This window comes from Cydia pomonella, chromosome 2 (assembly GCF_033807575.1).
Source record: "Cydia pomonella isolate Wapato2018A chromosome 2, ilCydPomo1, whole genome shotgun sequence".
NCBI classification, from domain to species: Eukaryota; Metazoa; Arthropoda; class Insecta; order Lepidoptera; family Tortricidae; genus Cydia; species Cydia pomonella.
The window spans coordinates 18,967,656-18,989,874 of NC_084704.1; the positions used below are offsets into that span (position 1 = coordinate 18,967,656).

General features: G+C 38.8%; 1 protein-coding gene across 1 annotated transcript; it reads left to right on the plus strand.

The window, feature by feature from the left end:
* The first annotated feature begins 432 nt into the window (after positions 1-432).
* LOC133530523 (probable tyrosyl-DNA phosphodiesterase) lies at positions 433-18,920 on the plus strand. Its single transcript, XM_061868455.1, is given in 14 exon segments — positions 433-580; positions 658-756; positions 2,215-2,347; positions 3,699-3,940; positions 4,111-4,309; positions 5,258-5,329; positions 7,085-7,186; positions 7,945-8,067; positions 10,684-10,717; positions 10,719-10,777; positions 12,320-12,490; positions 14,232-14,400; positions 16,140-16,242; positions 18,421-18,920. Coding segments are annotated over 14 exon segments (1,647 nt in total). The 5' UTR covers positions 433-543; the 3' UTR covers positions 18,525-18,920.
* Positions 18,921-22,219: the final 3,299 nt, after the last annotated feature.

Sequence of the window (22,219 nt, forward strand, 5' to 3'; positions counted from 1 at the left end):
TCACAATGGTATGTTTTTAACATTGGCGACTTGTGCGAGTGAGACACCGCCACCCCTTTGCTATCTCAAGTAGACCGTTTTCTCTAGTCTGGTAAGAACACCTTTTAAACTTAGTCATAAGGTTCAATTTACTATGACAAAATAGTTAGAGTGTGCTCCACTTTATATCTCCATTATTCCAAAGCGTAAGCGAATATCGGTGACGTTTGTGGAGCCCATTAAGTTCGTTCAGATTCTTGGATAATAACAAAATATGGAATGAAAGTTTCGCATGAATTGGACGAAATCACTAATCTAAACTTTCTGCGTTACGATTAGCAATTCTCTTACTTTGGTTTTTAATGATATATAAATTGTTACTTCTAGTTGATGTTCATATACGTTTTCGTTTTCTATAATATTTATATTCCGAACGTCCTTGTCCGAAGTTGTCAAAATATGTCACTTATGACACTGACAATTACAAACTTGAAATTTCTACGTTTACAGCTAAAGTTTGTAATTTAATGCAAATTTATTGAAAATTACTAATATTTACACAGTATGAATGCTGCAAATAAGCGAAAAGACAACATGGAGGGTAATTTCTAATTACATTTTTACCTACATTGTTTAACTTGCATTGCTACTTGTATGATATCAACATATTGTTTTCAGTTGATAAAAATGCCAAAAGAGTGAAAAAGGTATGCAGTTACGGTGATAAGTGTTACAGGAGGAATCCAGCGCATCTGAGGGAGTTCAGTCACCCGCATTGTAAGTCGGAAAATTTAATATTAATTTTAAAACTCATATTTTCCATAAGTAATAAATTTATATTTATCACTCTCTATTAGGCGATATTAATATTAATTGAATTTACAAATTTTATTATGATTAAAAATAATGAGTTAATTATCATAAATTAACTAATTGCAAGGCGCTTTACGCGCAAAGGCCTCCCCCAAACGTTCCCATTTTTCTTTCTTTCTTGAGCTGATCTCCACCAGTGTCTGTCATGACTTTTCAGATCGTCTCTCCATCTAAGTTTAGGCCTATGGTTTTCCTTTTTCTATATCTGGGCAGCCACTCTGTTGTAATTTTAGCCCATCTATCACCTGGCATGATGGTAATACAAGTTATTAACTTAAAAGGAGCTTTAGACACTTGCATAAATTGTGACATTCACGAAAACGTATGCCTTAACTCATAATAAAATAAAATAAAAAATAGATAAGCCTCTTTATTTCTCGGTAACAGAACAAAATAATATAAGATCCTATGAACTTTATCTAGGATATAAAAATAAAAAATTACACAAGGACCCTCTTAAGTGGTACAATTAATCAATTTATTTATTATAGACAACATAATGGTCCACATAATTGTTGGTACAGGCATACTTTAATTATGTCATCAGCCGAACATGCCAATGGCCGTCTTCTTTTTCTTTTCCCGACTAGACCTTTCCAGGCTGTTGTTTGTAAGGTCCACGTGTCATCCTGGAGTCTGGCGATGGGACCAGGCCAGCTCCATTTTTGTTTCTCAGCCTTGCTTAGTGCATTTTTGACTCGTATTGTCTTGTTTTCAAAGGTTAGATTTGACAAATCTGCATGTCATTGTGGGTGACACGAACTAAATACCGAATTACCCAAAGCATGTTATAAGAATAAATAATTTTAAGTATAAAAATGACATATGGTGATACAGAGAACTTACCAATAGTCGTAAAATGATTTCTGTACGTTGATATAGAATACTTAAATTAATTATTTTGTTAAGGTTATCACCTTACCAGATTTTTATTGTGTACTATTCATAATTATAATTAAGTGAATAATTACAAATTAATTAATATGGTCCTATTCTGTCTGAAACACAGGAACTCCTAGTTCCAGCATTTGTAAACTTTTCCTTATCCTTAATCCTTAGTCTTTAAGTGCTACCACTGTACAGTCAGCGTCAAATACTTCGTAGCAGTCAAAGTGGCCTAATAGTTCGGTACACCATACTAAATATATGGTGTACCGTACTATTTGGCTACTTTGACTGCTACGAAGTATTTGACGCCGACTGTACTATACTGTTTTCAATAAATTATTTGTATTTGTTGTTGTTGTAATGAAATAGTTTGTTTACAGTCTTCCCTTATGTTGTCTTCCCCATATTGACTTTACAGTCTGAATGGGTCTAGAATGGGTTCATTATTGTTAGTAAGTTTATATAAATTTACAGTAGAAGCGATCCTTGATGCCAGTGATGGAGGGGACTACTCAATCCCACCGGAGTTGAGTCTACAGCGGCAACTTGTGTTAGAACAGTTGGAGATCATTGTTCAGAAGAAACTATATGAGCCACAGAGTTCTAGGTGAGTGGTTGAATTATTTATGAAACATATTATAATCTATGGCTTAAACATTTGCAAAAAAGATAAATTATGCAATGACACAGAATAAATAATAGTTAGTACTACCGTACAGAAAGGAAACTTCCTACAAAACCGAAGTCTGAGAGCGATTCAGGGCCGAATCATGTTGTCCCTTTCTAATGTATGGAACTATCCCTTTCGGCTATTTAGGGTTGTCAAAATTCATGTAATTATTTTATCTGTGGTTGTGCACGCAAAAGAACGTCAAGTTTTGCCAACCCTAATAATTGCTCGGAGCAATGCTGAGCCGAGAACGCGCGAACGCCCTAGTTTCCTCCCCTATAACTTTTTGCAAAAAATGTAGCAATATATTTCATACACAAGATGTCCTTCTCATTAATATATATTTTTTTTAAATTGTAATTAAAATTTTCACAAAATGGGTCAAAATCTTTGTACACCCCTTGATCTGATCAATAGACCAAAAATAAATAATAATAATAATTAAAGTTATTATTGAGACAAAAACTTTAAAAAATACGTGAATGCCCTAGTACTTAAGTATAATATTGCATACTTACCATTGTAAAAATCAAACTAGCATAAGTTTTAAAATATTATCTTATCTTTTTTGTACAAAACATTTTCAAATGTATGTGATCTGATGTATAATATTTGGTTAGATGGGGTAAGAGAAACACTAGGGCAACAAAAACACTTGTAGGGTATCCTCATACTGTTTTTCTAGCCCCAAAGAAAAGCCCAAAGGAAAGGCTCCGGCTCACATTGTAACTCACGCCACTCGTCTTTTTAGGGTTCCGTAGCTAAATGGCACAAAACGGAACCCTTATGGGTTCGTCATGTCTGTCTGTCCGTCCGTATGTCACAGCCACTTTTTTCCGAAACTATAAGAACTATACTGTTGAAACTTGGAAAGTAGATGTAATCTGTGAACCGCATTAAGTTTTTCACACAAAAATAAAAATAAACAATAAATTTTGGGGGTTCCCCTTACTTAGAACTGATAGGTCTTCAAAAATGATTTTGAGGTTTCTAATATAATTTTTTTCTAAACTGAATAGTTTGCGCGAGAGACACTTCCAAATTGGTAAAATGTAACTTCTATAATAACAGAATGATAAAACTAAAAACATATATGATGTACATTACCATGCAAACTTCCACCGGAAATTGGTTTGAACGAGATCTAGTTAGTAGTTTTTTTTAATACATCATAAATGGTACGGAACCCTTCTTGGGTGAGTCCGACTCGCACTTGGCCGCTTTTTTACCCTTCTTGTATTAAATACTATTCTCTTAGACCATGTGCCCTTACATCCTTTTATTACAGCACAAGTACCACAAGGCCAAAGACTCCAGAACCTCCCTCCGTAAAACAGCCAACCAAACCAACTACAGACCACAAGCTCCCAGAGGGTTCTGAAAAGTTCAAAGAGGGTTCAAAAGTATCAAAGGATGCAAAGGACCTAAAAGCAGCCGATAAAGACTCCATAGCATCAAGCTCTGATAAAAAGGAGACCAGTAGAAAAGATGAAAAAGGAAATAACATAACGGATTCTGTAAAAGTTAAAGGTGTGTTGATAATTATTTTTCAAGTAGGCATATTACAATGCGCTTATGAACGTCAAATGAAGCTACACCGGCTCTAACCCTACACCTCTGTTGTTTTTGTAGGCAAATTTTTGAACATATGTACGCATTTTAGCACACTTAACAGCTGTATGCATTTTTTTTGTTTACAGATGACTACCGACCCATAGTGCCTCCAAGCCGTCGCGCGACAGAGTACCTAACTGTCGTGCGCCCCGCGGGCGGCATGGCGGCCAAACACGCCGCCAGCGCGCCATACCACATCTTTTACACTACCATAGCTTCCGCCAAGGAGACACATAGTCAGCCTTACTCTATCACGTTTCTAGGTAAGTTATACATCTTACTATAGTGTGACTGTGACCCTGAAGGCGGTATGACGGCCAAGCACACCGCCAGCGCGCCATACCACATCTTTTACACTACCATAGCTTCCGCCAAGGAGACACATAGTCAGCCTTACTCTATCACGTTTGTAGGTAAGTTATACATCTTACTATAGTGTGACTGTGACCCTGAAGGCGGTATGACGGCCAAGCACACCGCCAGCGCGCCATACCACATCTTTTACACTACCATAGCTTCCGCCAAGGAGACACATAGTCAGCCTTACTCTATCACGTTTCTAGGTAAGTTATACATCTTACTATAGTGTGACTGTGACCCTGAAGGCGGTATGACGGCCAAGCACACCGCCAGCGCGCCTTACCACATCTTTTACACTACCATAGCTTCCGCCAAGGAGACACATAGTCAGCCTTACTCTATCACGTTTATAGGTAAGTTATACATCTTACTATAGTGTGACTGTGACCCTGAAGGCGGTATGACGGCCAAGCACACCGCCAGCGCGCCTTACCACGTCTTTTACACTACCATAGCTTCCGCCAAGGAGACACATAGTCAGCCTTACTCTATCACGTTTGTAGGTAAGTTATACATCTTACTATAGTGTGACTGTGACCCTGAAGGCGGTATGACGGCCAAGCACACCGCCAGCGCGCCTTACCACATCTTTTACACTACCATAGCTTCCGCCAAGGAGACACATAGTCAGCCTTACTCTATCACGTTTCTAGGTAAGTTATACATCTTACTATAGTGTGACTGTGACCCTGAAGGCGGTATGACGGCCAAGCACACCGCCAGCGCGCCATACCACATCTTTTACACTACCATAGCTTCCGCCAAGGAGACACATAGTCAGCCTTACTCTATCACGTTTCTAGGTAAGTTATACATCTTACTATAGTGTGACTGTGACCCTGAAGGCGGTATGACGGCCAAGCACACCGCCAGCGCGCCTTACCACCTCTTTTACACTACCATAGCTTCCGCCAAGGAGACACATAGTCAGCCTTACTCTATCACGTTTGTAGGTAAGTTATACATCTTACTATAGTGTGACTGTGACCCTGAAGGCGGTATGACGGCCAAGCACACCGCCAGCGCGCCATACCACATCTTTTACACTACCATAGCTTCCGCCAAGGAGACACATAGCCAGCCTTACTCTATCACTTTTCTAGGTAAGTTATACATCTTACTATAGTGTGACTGTGACCCTGAAGGCGGTATGACGGCCAAGCACGCCGCCAGCGCGCCTTACCACATCTTTTACACTACCATAGCTTCCGCCAAGGAGACACATAGCCAGCCTTACTCTATCACGTTTCTAGGTAAGTTATACATCTTACTATAGTGTGACTGTGACCCTGAAGGCGGTATGACGGCCAAGCACACCGCCAGCGCGCCTTACCACATCTTTTACACTACCATAGCTTCCGCCAAGGAGACACATAGCCAGCCTTACTCTATCACGTTTCTAGGTAAGTTATACATCTTACTATAGTGCGACTGTGACCATGAAGGCGGTATGACGGCCAAGCACGCCGCCAGCGCGCCTTACCACGTCTTTTACACGACTATAGCTTTGGCTAAGGAGACACATAGCTGTACTCGATAGCCGTTTTAGGAATAAATGTTATCATAAAAGAAATTGTGTATTATGAAACCGATTAAAAAAGGGGGTCGTCCGACTTCGTCCACAATACTATTTCGTCACCTTTTTTAATCGTACACAATGCCATTTCGTCCGCATAGGTCCAATTCCTAAATCGTCACATTCCTAACTTGTCCACCTTCGTATAACGTCAATTTATTATCTTGTCCATATTAATACACCGTGAGCTGGTAAAACCCGACAGATTTTAACGGTGTATTCTAGGCAGCATTTAGAGACTAAAATGTCATACAAAGTTTTCTGAAATTGGTCTTGTTTCTTGTGGAAATTTGTTTCTGTAAAAATTTAGTGAAGCCTTTTTGACTGCAACGCTGCTACTATGTGACTTGGTTTAGATATACCTACGGACAGACATTAAAGTTTTAAACGAAACTCGCAATTTATTGATCTGTTTTCTCGGACTAAGACGGCTGGACAGATTTAGATATATTTTTGTTTGATCTGGGTTTTATTTTATATGGTATGAATATCTGGGAGACCGAGCTTTGTACGGGAAACATATAAAAACATAAAAATCCATGTTTTTGCAGAGATAAGACCTAGCTAAATCGATTTTTCTAGATCGATTTTTCACGATAAATATATATATATATACAGGGTGTATTTTTGATACGACCGTATAATCAAAGGGTAATAGTTAGGGTAAGGGTTACGAGTATAATGAACATCCTTTCATAGGTTTTATAAAAAACAGACAACTTTTATTTTTCCTTGTAAAATAATACAGCAAGCAATGTTTTGTTTTGTTTTAACTCAAAACGTCGCATTCAATGACGCGACCTCACAACTGTCACAAGTATGATGTACGAAATACAAAATTAAAAACTAAAATACAAAAAAAAAAAAAAAATAATACTAAATTTGTGTAATAATGTCTTATAATATTTATTTATTTATTTAATTTAAACAAATATTTCAGAAAGGTTTTATAGTCTACGCCTAGTTTAAGTTTGCGCTTATATCAAAAATACACACTGTATACAAGAATCGTTTAAAGGTATAAGCTCTGTTTTAAAATCCTGTTTCGTGAATTATCCTTTATTTCGCAAAATATTATTTAGTTATTACTTGCATATGGGTTAACACCCGTCACGTATCTGCAGAGATCTTGGACCGCGTTTGGGCGAGCTGCAATGCTCCCTCCAAATCAACTTCATGGTTGAGCCGGCCTGGCTGCTGGCGCAGTACTACTTTGCTGGCTACAGGTATGTTCTTTATTTGCTTATACAGTAGTATATGACACAGGAGGCGGACTTAATACCAAAAAATCTACTACCTAGTCAATCATTGACTTCTGTCCTGGTGCTTTAGATCTGATTTATTGACTGTAAAATTGGGAATTTCCTCCAAAAGGTGCTAATAAAGGTTGCTACATATATAATGATTGGATAGTTTGCCGTGGTAGTACATGCGTAATTACTCCGTTGGCTCAGCGACCCAAAATGAGACTTGGCCTCCGACACAAGACAGCGCCACTTTTCTCGGTCCTGTGCGACCTCTCGCCAATTGTCGACTCGAAGCTCGCGCAGATCCGCCTCCACCATGTCGCTCCAGCGATACCTGGGTCCGAGGACGTCCTCCTGCTAGGCGACGCAGGTACGCTCTTCACGTTCCGATCTTCATCCATTCTCTCAAGATGGCCCAACCAACGGAGTCTGTGAGCTTTACTTTCTACCATGATGACGTTCAGCCACTAGGTCTTCAATCTCACGGTTTTTAAGGACTGTCCAGCTTCCATCCGTTCGTTACATACGTAACTTTAGGTATTCTATTGCTACGCCTACTTGGAGAGCCTAGGGTCCACTCGGCAACCTAATTCCAAGGATTGGCACCGGCACTAGTTATAACGAAAGCAACTGCAATTCTAACACAGAAGGGAATCTAGGCCTTTTTAGAATTAACCGTTATTTCAAATAAATATTTACCTGTTGTTACGGCAATATGTAATAAAGAAATATTGCAGCGAAAAGAAGCTAACAATATTATACGGTGAAGAATGCTCGGACCTCAAGAACATCAGTAAGAAGAAACCTCAAGTCGAAGCCTATCAGGTGCCCATGGCCACGCCTTTTGGGAAACATCACACGTAAGTTAAACCTTTTTACAAGCTTTTTATTAACTTGCAATGTACGTATGGGTCATATCTTGCAAGTTAAATTTGACCCACTTCCCGGTTTCCGATGAAGCTGAAAATTTGCATACATATGTAAGTCGGGTGACAATGCAATATTATGGTACCATCGAGCTGATCTGATTATGGAGACAGGAGGTGGCCATAGGAACTCCGTGATAAAACAACGCAACCTAATTGTGTTTCGGTTTTTTAGAATTGGCTCGATTAGTAATAGTTGCCTGTGGAAAGAAAAGTACAGTCAGCGATAAAAGCTGATACCAAAAATGGAAATTTTGCCAAAAACTTATTATATAATAATAAAAAGCATTTTTTATTATATAAAAAAACCTTATATTTCTTAAGGGGCCCGCTGATTACCAGTTCGCCGGACGATATCGGCCTGTCAGTTATTCGCGATATCGAAAATAACTGACAGGCCGATATCGTCTGGCGAACTGGTAATCGTGAGCGCCTTTACAAAAAAAAATTACACATATGTAACTAAACTTATTTCTAACAAATAAAAAATTCTAACATTGCTTTAGAATTTTTATATCTAATATTGTAAGAACCCCTCGCTACTCGAACGTGAAGGCCTTCTCTCAAATTTTATTAAGAGAGGATAAATTAATTTAGCTAAGTAAATATTTTACTTAAAAAACTTTATTAAAACTTGGCCCTGAGATTTAAGGGCGGGAGGACGGGTATAGCGAAATCGTAGGGAATTGGGAGATCGAAAATCATCAAAATATGAGGTTTAAATGAGATATAAATGGAAATAATGAATGCCTCTTTTAGTGTAGTGTGAATTTACTTAACCACACGTTGCAATTATCGGTAAAATAATCATCTGCCAAATATTTTATTTAAAAACACTTATTGCCAATTGTACTTGGTGCCAGATTGTTTTGTCATATGTATTTCAAGCAGCACCGGCTTCCGACGTGTCGGAAGGGGCGAGCCCAAGCGATATCTTACCTTACATTTTATGCGGGGGGAAACGAGCATACAGTCGCACTTTTCACTCACTAGTTTCAAAACAAACAAACATACAAAATTCAATCTGTAATGACGACATAAATACATAAAAAATGACACAAGTCAAAGACAAATCTTGCACACCTCTATCTCTTTCTCTAGCAGTGTTGGTTCTCAACACTGCGGACTAGTCGTGGCGCGTTTACATTCGCGTGAGTGGCGAGCAGAGTCGCGAGCCGAGCCACTAGACGCGTATGTAAACGGTAGGCTCGTGGCTCGGTTGCCATTCGCCGGGCTCGCGTCCGGAGCGGTTTTTGGGCACGAGTCAAACGGGCTCGCGGGGTACGCGCGCTTACTGTTTACATTCGCGTTCGGCTTTTCATTCGGTTACAAACCTTATAACCGTGCCGATTGTGCTTGAAATTGATTAGCTCGAGACACGAGACGAGCTGCGAGCCGAGCCACGAGGCGAGAGGGTATAAATGCGCGATCACTACACGCACCGCGCTATTCCCAGTTGGGCATTCGCATTCAGCAGAGGGGAAATAGTGCGAATGCTGTCTCCCTTCCCGGAGTTTTTTTTTTTTAATACTATGTCGGTGGCAACCAAGCATACGGCCCGCCTGATAGTAAGCAGTATCCGTAGCCTATGTACGCCTGCAACTCCAGAGGAGTTACATGCGCGTTGCCGACCCTAACCCCCTCCCACTCCTCGTTGAGCTCTGTGAGTTGCTCAAAGCATAATAAATAAATAAATAAATATTATAGGACATTATTACACAAATTGACCAAGTCCCACAGTAAGCTCAATAAGGCTTGTGTTGAGGGTACTTTAGACAACGATATATATATTATATAAATATTTATAAATACTTAAATACATAGAGAAAACACCCATGACTCAAAATAAATAATAATAATGTATTATAATACTTGCAAAATATTCAAACCGTTTGTTCGTTCCCAGTGAAAATAATGTACTTAAGTCTGTAAAAAAACCTTTTTTTATTGTGGAACGTACCACATTACAATCTATAAATTGTACGAGTATATACAGATGTCATTCACAATGAACAGATCAACAATGATCAGCTCTGGTCAACGTGGGACTCGAACCCACATCTCATCTTCTTTTTGTTGATCTTTCATTGTGATTGACATATATTTGACGACCGGTTTGGCCTAGTAGGTAGTGACCCTGCCTACGAAGCTGATGGTCCCGGGTTCAAATCCTGGTAAGGGCATTTATTCGTGTGATGAGCATGATGTTTGTTCCTGAGTCATGGATGTTTTCTATGTATTAAAGTATTTATACAATTTATATATTTATATTATTATATTATTATACATATTTATATATATTGTAAATTTGTAATTTGTAATTTGTGATATGGGTACATTGCCTGAAATAAAATATTATATTATATATATTATATTAATATATATCGTTGTCTAAATACCCTCAACACAAGCCTTATTAGCTTACTGTGGGACTTAGTAAATTTGTGTAATAATGTCCTATCATAATTATAAAAAAAAATACTTAAAAAAAAAAAAATTTATAAAAAAATATTAATTAAAAGAATGATAATTGTTTTCGTTTTGTTGCAGTAAAATGATGATCCTTTGCTACGGGACGGCTCGCTACGGTGGTAGTATCCACTGCCAACCTGTACGTCGATGATTGGGAGAACAGGACGCAAGGGTAAAAATTACAAGTTGCACTTACTTGCAAACTGTTCCAATAGTAGCATCTTGAAGGGGTCCACTGATTAACAGTCCGCCGGACTGTATTGGCCTGTCAGTTACTGTAGTGTGGAGTATGCTCCCCTCTCACGTTCAGGGCCGGATTTAGGGGAGGGCAACCGGGGCTACTCCCCCGGGCCTCCACAAAAGAGGGGCCCCCCACAATAGAGAATTCGTTAAATTTACCATTTTATTTGGAAAAAAAATTGGCTCCAGACCTCTAAATCCGGCATTGCTCACGTTTACTTACTATACACCGTGTTTTTTTTGATTTGCGTTAATTTCGAGGGTGCATTCCTGAGCTTAAATTAAGTAACTTTCTCAAAGATACCGATATTCTAACTAACTCCATTTCAGAGATAATCAATCATTAATTTTTTCTTATAAGGCCCTTACGAGCGCGTACACTTGCCTTAGGGCCTGTTTACTTATTGATTAGTGTTTAGTGCGAGTTCATACATTTGCTACTAAACGTAAGTACTATCTCTGACGATCGAAATGACATTGATATGTCACAGTTTTCAATTGTTTGGTTGAGTTAAATGTAATGCCCGTGTTACAACAACGCTATATGCAACATTTAGTTACTTTTTACAAAGATAAAAATAGTAAAAAAAAAACAAAAAATTTTTTTTTTTGAAAATTAACTATGCCATTTAGATTCCTTAAACGTACTTATCGATACCCCGAAGTTAACGAAATTCAATAAAAACACGGTGTATAAGCATGTAACCGACTTATTTAAGTAGTATTACAATAAACATCATACAGACAACGTGTGTTTCCGTTACACATGGCGACCCTGCCAGTCGTGATTGTGGTGTGCGCGAGGCGCGAGTGAGTGTAGTCAAGGACTTCAAGGTTTTCCGAATTCCGTGTGTTTTTTTTTTTTTTTTTTTTTCTGGCACTAAAACTTAGAAATGGGTTCGAGTACAAAATGTTGACCAAACAACTTTACTAGAATGTGATCGCATGATTTACATGAGTTCCCTTCTACTTGTGGTCCATCCAGACTCGTCATGCTTTGCCATGCCTTCCCGCAGGTTACGACGCCACTCCGGTCTCATCATCTCCGCACGTTCTCCGCATTTTTTATTATTAAGGATATATTGTACAATTTTTTTTTAATTCTACGTCGGTGTCAAACAAGCATACGGCCCGCCTGATGGTAAGCAGTCTCCGTAGCCTATGTACGCCTGCAACTCTAGAGAATTTGCATGCGCGTTGCCGACCCTAGCCTCCCCCTCGTTGAGCTCTGGCAACCTTACTCACCGGCAGGAACACAACACTATGAGTAGGGTCTAGTGTTATTTGGCTGCGGTTTTCTGTAAGGTGGAGGTACTTCCCCAGTTGGGCTCTGCTCTAGATCTGGAATGACATCCGCTGTGCTGTGCCCTCCCACCCAAAGCGAGATGACATTCTCAATGCCCATACCTCTCTTTTGGACGTAGTTTAAGGACGTACCCGGTCCGGGCCTCTATGCCTTACGTTATCTGTGCAGGCTCTGGTTCAGCCCGCGCTGCGCCCCGCTGCCGCCCGACGCCATGCCGCACGACGGAGACTCCCCGACCCAATTCAAGAAGTCCCTCCTCAAGTATCTGGCGCAGTACAGGACTCCCATGCTCTCGAGATATGTAGCGAAGGTGCAACGATGCGACTTCAGCCATATCAAGTAAGTTTATATACCGAATTCTGATTTTACTGTACACTTCTAAAATACAGGGCCTTAGCGAACTCGGCGCCGTCGACTGGACAGAACGGTTTTGGACAGAGAAGCATGGCGGTCTTTGGTGTTGGAGGCCAAGATCCACTTCGGGTCGCTGCGTCACGGCAGTAAGTAAGTGATTATTAAACAGTAGATTAAATTCAATTCAAAAATTTATTTCAGACTACTTACCCATATAAGATCACAAAAAATAATAACAAATTCAAATAAAAATAAAATTCATGTCAACACCTAAAAAAAAATAAAGAAAAAAAAATTACTATGTGAATTACTTAGGCCGAAAACCGGTAGACCATCCCGCTAAAGACATTTTCAGACTACATAAAATCCTTACCTTACCAAGTGTTTACATACTGACTGCTTGTACATACATTCGTAGCAACCTACATAACTATAAAACATACGGGCAATCTACCCAAAGACCTACACGCAGTCGGCACCTGCTGATGCCCCCACGCAGACGTCTAGCTAAGGCTCGCGCGGCTCTCAGCGTTGCGGGGATCCATTTGTATAACTGTGTTCCTGAACACATAAGAGACAGGATAGTATTGCCTCATTTACAAAAGGACTAAAGGCACTCCTTACTGATCTTGCGTGCTACGATGTAAATGAGTTTCGGCAAAAAGATCATTGATCCTAGCACTATTCAAACCCTGTAAATAAAAATAATATAACAATGTGTATTAAAATTCACGTGATGTATACTTAGCTTAATAATTTAATTTTTTATTTAATTTTTAATATATTGTATTTTTGTTTGACATGTAAATGAGATGTACATTTATCAATAAATCATCTGAAATCTTAAATCACATTATTACTCTTGAATATATTTATAAATGCCTAAAATCCAGATAACAGTACGATTTTTTTTTATTTAGTATATTAGTATAGTGTATTTTTCGACATACTAAAACATATCAATATAATAAGCAGATTGGCTAATTTCCAGTTAATCCGAATTTTCCAGTTATCCGGCTCTTGTGTTAGCAGTAGCAAAGAGAATTTGAAATAGAGGCGTATTGTCAAAGAAAACTTTGTAACGACATAATTTTCTGTCATCTTTCGACATATAATTAAATCTTTTAGAACGCCATTTGATTTTGATCCTTATTCTTTCACTGATATGCGTTAAATTTCTTAAATATCTAAAAGAACTATTAGAGCTATACTGTTCAAACTTGGTAAGTAGATGTATTCTATAAACCGCATTAATATTTTTACACAAAAATAGAAAAAAAAAACAATAAATTTTGGGGCCTCCCCATACTTAACTGAAACTCAAAAAATATTCTTTCATGAAACCCATACGTGTGGGGTATAGGTCTTCAAAAATGATATTTAGGTTTCTAATATCATTTTTTTCTAAACTGAATAGTTTGCGCGAGAGACACTTCCAAAGTGGTAAAATGTGTGTGTAACTTCTAAAATAACAGAATGAAAAATCAAAAAAAAAAAAATATATGATATACATTACCATGCAAACTTCCACGAAAATTGGTTTAAACGAGATCTAGTAAGTAGTTTTTTTTTATACGTCATAAATGGTACGGAACCCTTCATGGGCGAGTCCGACTCGCACTTGGCCGCTTTTTTTATATATTTGAAAGCAGGTTTTTAGCGGCTTCCGTTAATTGCGTCAGATTTGTTTATTTTTATTGAGTCAATTATTGTTTCTTTTTCTTAGCGTATTTCTGGTAGCATCAGCTCCCGGCGGCCATTTCGACATGGACTGGGGTCTGACCCGAGTAGGGTCCCTTTTACGGCAGCACTGCGCCATCCCGCGCAGCGAGCAGCAACGCTGGCCGCTCCTGGCGCAGGCCAGCAGCATCGGCAGCTACGGCAAGGAGCCCAGGGTACTTATTGATGATATTACAAAGATTTCCTGAATACCCTAAATTAGTGGTGGGCAATCTTTTTTCATGGAGGGGCCAGAAAATTAAAAAAAATCCGAGGAGGGCCGGAACTGCAGTATAAATACATTTTGATTTGAAACCGTTATCTCTCGAGCTATATACTAATTAATTCAAAGGACCGGCGGCGGGCCGGATGAAAGCCTTGCGCGGGCCGGAGCTGGCCCGCGGGCCGTACTTTGCCCACCACTGCCCTAAATGTACACTTGCAGATATCTATATGCAACTTGGTACCAGATACTAGGTTGCTTGATGCCGCTTGTTCACTTGATTTCACTTGGTCACTTAATGCCGCTTGGTCATTGGCATCACTTATTCACTTATGTTACATGTTCACTTGTTACATCTATATCACCTAATTTCACTTAATACTACTCGTTCACTTGATGCCACTTGTTCACTTGGTGCCACTTGTTCACTTGATGCCACTTGTTCACTTGATGCCACTTGTTCACTTGATGCCACTTGTTCACTCGATGCCACTTGTTCACTTGTTACTTGGTTGTTGTTGTTGTGTACATGGTTAATTTATATTAGACATTCAGATATATAATTTTATTTTATTTATTTTGGTCGCATAGTAACATTTAGACCTAGCATAAGTAATAGTTAGCATCAAATATGGTGACGGGATATTAATCGTAACACACCTTTGTTACCATATAAATAAGTATTTTTTCCGATATTATCGCCACTTTCGCCTTCACTATCTGTTTGACAGTATAAAGGGGCCCACTGATTACCAGTTCGCCGGACGATATCGGTCTGTCAGTTATTCGTGATTGTCAGCTTTTGCGAATAACTGACAGGCCGATATCTTCTGGCCAACTGGTAACCAGTGGTCCCCTTTAGCTTTATGACTTCGTTGGAGAATCAATTTTTCAGTTGTCCTATGGTTTAGTTAAAATATTGGTATAAAAATTGGATTGCATATTGGCCTACCGGGCTGTCATTATAATACCTAGAACATAAAAAAGCTTGTGTACAGTCAGCTGCAGCGATGCAAATTTCTATGCAGGGGAGACTCTTTGGACTTGTGCACATTTCGTGAGGTTCTTGGCTACCCGCTGCCCCCCCCCCCCCCATCGCCCACATAACCTCGCGTGTATTTTTTTTGTTTTTTTTTCATTCGACCTATTGTTAAGATGAACAGTATTGTATATATTAAATCTTGGTTATTTTTCTATTTCCGTTATGGCTGTGATGTTATGTATATTTATTATACGCGCTCCAAAATTTCGTAAAAAAACTGGCTATTTTGAAGTGCTAAGTGAAGATTTATGTTTAACGAAACCGAGAAAAAGTATTAACTCATGTGGTATATATTTTTTCTTAGCTTCGTTCACTGTATAAAAATACATGTCTCCTTATACCCCCCCTCCCCCAACGTGATCTGTCGTGATTTTTTCGTGACCCCCCTCCCCCCTCCCCCTATCGAACCTGGCGTGATTTGTGCACAAGCCAACTCTGCAGTTGACAACAATAGAAACAAGCAGAAGTAAACAACAGGCGGTCTTATCGCTAAAAATCTCTTCCAGGCAACCGTTGGGTAGCGGAGATTAATAAATTTATATCATACAATTAAACCTCTTATTGTTACATTTAAAAAATGAGATACAAATGATCGTGTATAATATTTTATAATCCAAGTTTCTAACTTTAAAACCTTCTTTTTTTCACAGTTGTGGTTGACGGGTGATTTTCTTCACCACTTCACGAAGATAAAGGAGCAACCTCAAACACTATCACAGCCCCCGGAGTTGAAACTCATCTACCCTTCATTAGGTGAGTTATTTTTGCACAGTTCAAACTTATTCTAAGTACTATACAGGCTTAATCCCGGTATTTATGTAAAAAACTGGTTAGTATAAGTATACTAGGGATTGCAATCCGGTCCGGCGGATCCGGTAATCCGGCCGGATCCGGCACTCTGCAGGAGCTACCGGATCCGGTAAAAATCGCCGGATCCGGACCGGATCCAGTAAAATAAAAAAAAACGCCTAAATAAAGCACGCACTGTGCGTTTTAGATAAGGAAAAGGCGACGGATGAGAGGTATGACGTTGAACAGAGTATAAAACGAATGAAAAAGTTTAAATTTAGTTAAATAAAAATATATTTAGCGTAGCGTTGTTTTATCACCGAGTTCCTATGGCCACCCACTGTCCCTGTGAATGATGGTACCGTAATATTACATTATCACCCGACTTACATATGTATGCAAATTTTCAGCTTCATCGGACACCGGGAAGTGGGTCAAATTTAACTTACAAGATTTGACCCGTGCAAACATACATAACAAGTTAAATAAAACCTTGTAAAAACTGGGACTTACTGTGCATAGTTATTTATGTTACTGCTACATAATGAAGGCATTAAAATACGAGAGTGGGTTTATGGTACGAATGTATTGAGTTTCATAAAAGGATCATACGAGTATTTTAATGCCTAATTATGTACAGTTGCATACACTGCTTTATCTACATCAATATCATGAGCTTCAACGAAACAATGTAATTTTATACTTACTAATTAAACGTCAAAGTGGCGGTAATGCAAACTTTTTCGCGCATATCACGCATCTGTTGTTTTTTTTATTCAGAGACAAACTAGAGTCGGAGCCGACTGCCTATACAAAATTGTTTACGAAACTTCATTTCGAATAAAATGTCATCTCGACTGATATTAGAATAGAGGCAAAAACAAGCCAGTGTAGATGTGCCTCGGCCGAAGAGGCGCGCTCGGGAGAGTAAAAACCGCGCGCTGCCTCGGCCGAGGCACGTCAACACTGGCCGGTTTGTACGTGAGGAAATTGCCTCGCGCGTATAGGCGGGTCCACACAGACCCGCCTATTGGCCAGTTTTTTTTTAGTTGACTACAGCGTATCGAAAGGAACCTTAGGGCCTACGCTAGCTGACGCGGGTGCTCGGAGCGGACGAGCGGGTTAACGAAAAATAGTATGAGCAACGCTAACTAAAGCGGACGCGTGCGGCGGATTTTACCTACAAATAGCACCCGCGTGCGTGCGCACGCGGCGGGCGTCCGCGTCAGCTAGCGTAGGCACTTATAGTTGACTGGGAGCGAAAAGTACGCAATTATATTGGGTCATCCTATTGGGACCTATCAAATTGACGTTTTTGTTCATAAGTTGTAGTCATGTCATAGTTTATTTATTTTAATAGTAACTTTCAAAGTATTTTTATATTTCATTAGTGCGCTACATAACAACGATTTTACATACAATTATTTGCTACTTTTATTGTTTTATGTATTCAGAATATCGCCTTCAAAACAGCTCTATTCATGTGCTGCCGGCTCGAGTATTTAAATGGCTTAAATTTTTCTGACGGGACAGATTTAAAAAACTATATTAGATAGAAAATGTGCCTTAAAAATGTCACAGATTACTGGCAACAATTTGTTTGGTTTGAAAATGCCATCACAAAAAAATAATCCGCAAAATTCATTGTATGAAAAATCGAATTTCGTTAACACATTGAGTGCCGGGAACCCGCTTGGCGGGCGCTCTGTTCGTAGTCGCTTTCCTCTACAAAGCGGGAAAACGCTAGAATCGGCTACGCGTGTAGCGCTACGAAAACGCAGTGAATGCGTTAAAGTTCTCCATACAAAACGCCAATTTCATAGGTAATGACCTAATAGTTAGGTATACGAAATCTTAATTAAACTATTACAGTCGACGAGTAGATAATAGTACATTACGATACAAGTGCGAAAAATAGGAAATTCGAAACGAGTGGCGATAAATTAAAACACGACCGAAGGGAGTGTTTTAAATCGACACGAGTTGCGAATTACCTATTCGCACATGTATCGTACAACGTTTTACAGTACATATGGCCCTTTAAATGTTCGACACAGTAACATAATATGCTACTTCTCGCACTAGTGCTATAAAGTAGCCCCATATGTACTGTAAATATATTTACGAGTATGTATATTTCAGAGAACGTGAAGCAGTCTCACGACGGCCTGCTGGGGGGCGGCTGCCTGCCGTACGCCGCCGAAGCGCACTTCAAACAGCCCTGGCTCAACAGTTTCCTTTTGTGAGTCTCATTATATTCATATTTTTGACCGAGCGAGACAGAAGGTCTCCGCTCCAGCTTGAGCATGCTTTCGTCCGGCTGCTCTCCTCTACAGGGCTTGCTCAACCGATTATCATAAAATTTGGTAGCAGGTTGATAATTAATATACACCGTTTTTTTTATTTCCGTTAATATCAAGGGAGCAATCCTGAGCTTAAATTAAGTAACTTTCTCAAAGAAACCGGTATCCTAATTAACTCCATGCCGAGGTTTTCCCGAGGGTCTACAGTATGAGGTTCTTCAAAAAAGGAGTGTACAGATTTTTAAAGGGTCGGCAACGCGCATGTAACAGCTCTGGAGTTGCAGGCGTCCATAGGCTACGCGGACTGCTTACCATCAGGCGGGCCGTATGCTTGCTTGCCACCGTCGTGGTATAAAAAAAAAGATAATCAATTACTTATTTTTATCTTATAAGGCCCTTACGAGCGTTGTCAGATATGCTATCTGTTTATCTGTAGTTTAGGTATCTGTGGCAAGACTGACAACTCTCTCTCTCTTACTCGATGATGCAATCAATGATGGCTGTGCTGTGCTTTTACTACTTTTTATAAACTAAGATAATAAGTAATACAAGTGTGTATTAATCTCAATAATTGTTTTATTAACATCAAAACATAACATGGCGCTGCGGACATAAGAATCACAACGGTATGTCAAAAAAAGCGGCCAAGTGCGAGTCGGACTCGCGCATGAAGGGTTCCGTACCATTTAAGACGTATTAAAAAAAAATCTACTTGCTAGATCTTGTTCAACATTTTACCACTTTGGACACACATTTTACCACTTTGGAACTGTCTCTCGCGCAAACTATTCAGTTTAGAAAAAAATTATGTTAGGAACCTAAATATCATTTTTGAAGACCTATCCATAGATACCCCACACGTATGGGTTTGATGAAAAAAATTTTTTTTTTAAATTTTTATGACGTATTAAAAAAAAACTACTTACTAGATCTCGTTCGAACCAATTTTCGGTGGAAGTTTGCATGGCAATGTATATCATATATTTTTTTTAGATATTTCATTCTGTTATTTTAGAAGTTACAGGGGGGGGGGGGACACATTTTTTCACTTTGGAAGTGTCTCTCGCGCAAACTATTCAGTTTAGAAAAAAATGATATTAGAAACCTAAATATCATTTTTGAAGACCTATCCATAGATACCCCACACGTATGGGTTTGATGAAAAAAAAATTTTTTTTAAATTTTTATGACGAATTAAAAAAAAACTACTTACTAGATCTCGTTCGAACCAATTTTCGGTGGAAGTTTGCATGACAATGTATATCATATATTTTTTTTTGATTTTTCATTCTGTTATTTTAGAAGTTACGGGGGGGGGGACACACTTTTTACCACTTTGGAAGTGTCTCTCGCGCAAACTTTTCAGTTTAGAAAAAAATGATATTAGAAACCTCAATATCATTTTTAAAGACCTATCCATAGATACCCCACACGTATGAGTTTGATGAAAAAAGATTTTTTGAGTTTCAGTTCTAAGTATGGGGAACCCCCAAAATTTATTGTTTTTTTTTCTATTTTTGTGTGAACATCATAATGCGGTTCATAGAATACATCTACTTACCAAGTTTGAATAGTATAGCTTTTATAGTTTCGGAAAAAAGTGGCTGTGACAGAATCGGACAGACAGACGGACATGACGAATCTATAAGGGTTCCGTTTTTTGCCATTTGGCTACGGAACCCTAATAAAAAACTATTGGGACAAATAGAGAAAACTTTTCCATGGGACGCCATTTTGCATCACAAAAATGGACATGTTACGACCGCCAGCACCCCTGAATCTTTCAGGAAACAACATCAAACAAGCTTTCCATGATTGGAAACAAAAATTCCAACTATATTTTGAGGCGAGTGGTGCGGCCGAAAAGTTGACTGAAAAACAGCAAAGTGCACTCCTACTTCACAGCATAGGTGATGAAGGCCTCGTGGTCTACAATACACTTGAGAACAAAGAAAAACTAACATACCAAGAAATACTCAAGAAATTAGAAGAACACTGTAGTCCACCAAGCAATGAAACATACAATCGACATATTTTTTTCAATCGGAAGCAAAAAGCTGGGGGAAAATATAGAAGACTTTGTGACAGCACTCAAAAAACTTAGCTTAGACTGCAATTTCGAGAAACTCAAGGATGGACTCATTAGGGACCAGATAATAATAGGATTAATTGACAACGAACTAAAGGAAGACTTACTTAGTGTAACGGATTTGACTTTGGAGAGATGTATAAATATGAGCAGAGCGGCTGAAGCTACAAGAGCTCAAATGGATACCATCAAGAACAAAAATGAGGTAGCAAGAATAGAAGTGGGAGCGGGACAAAGAAGGAACATAAAAAAGGAGCACTCTAGTGATAAAAGGCAGCCCTCCAGGAGCAGAACCAGAGAGCAGTCATACGGCAGACAGCAGGGTCAAGCGCACACAAGACAACCAGAACCGTCATATCATAAGAAACCTTGTGGCAAGTGTGGCAGACAACATGGCTATGCAAAATGCCCAGCATTTAATAAGAAGTGTGTGAGGTGTGGCAAATACAACCATTTTGCGGCTATGTGCCTAAACAAAAGCTGTGCATCCGTAAGTAAAAAAGACTGGTATATGAAATTAAAATTAAACAATGTAGAAACTATATTTAAAATTGATACTGGCTCACAAGTTGACATAATACATTCAGATATTGCTCGTAGATTGAATTTGACAGTGTGTAGACCTGATGAGGGACTGACTAATTTTGATGGTTCACCAATAAAAATAGAAGGAACATGTAAGGGTACAATAAAATATAAGAATAAGGAATGTTTCACAACTCTTTATGTTGCAAATTGTTGTAGAACAGGTGTCTTAAGCTATTATACTGGAGTGGAACTGGGAATTGTAATACCTGTAGAGATAGTTAATGAAAATGTAAGCAGTATTGTGCAAAAATATAATAATTTGTTTTCAGGTCTAGGTGAACTTCCATATGAATATAAAATAAAATTACAAGACAATAATGTACCAATTGCTGAGCGACCCCGGAAAATACCATTTCAATTAGAGGAAAAAGTTAAAACCGAGCTGGACAAACTGGAGCGTGCAGGTGTCATAAGGAAAGTTAGTGAGCCAACGGAATGGGTAAATTCAATGGTAGTTACAAAGAAACCATGTGGTAATATTAGAATTTGCTTAGATCCTCAGAATTTAAATAAATACATAATTAGGGAACGGTATAAAATGAGCACTTTTGAGGAATTAGTAGCCAAAATGCCTTCTGCTAAATACTTTAGTGTCTTAGATGCATCAAAAGGATTTTACATGATTAAATTAAGTGAGGACAGTCAGTTATATACAACATTCAATGCTGGTAACTTTGGTAGATATTGTTACATACGCTTACCTTTTGGTTTGAATTCGGCTCCGGAGGTATTCAGTAAATATTTTTCAGATATTTTTAAGGACATTACAGGAGTAGAACAGTACGTTGATGAGCTTATAGTATGGGGGGAAACAATTGAACAGCACAATGAAATATTAAAAATGGTGTTAGATAAAGCAGAGAAATCAGGTGTTAAATTTAACAAAGATAAATGTCAGTTTGGGGTAACAGAAGTGAAATATGTAGGACATATTTTGAGTGGTGATGGTATTAGACCGGAT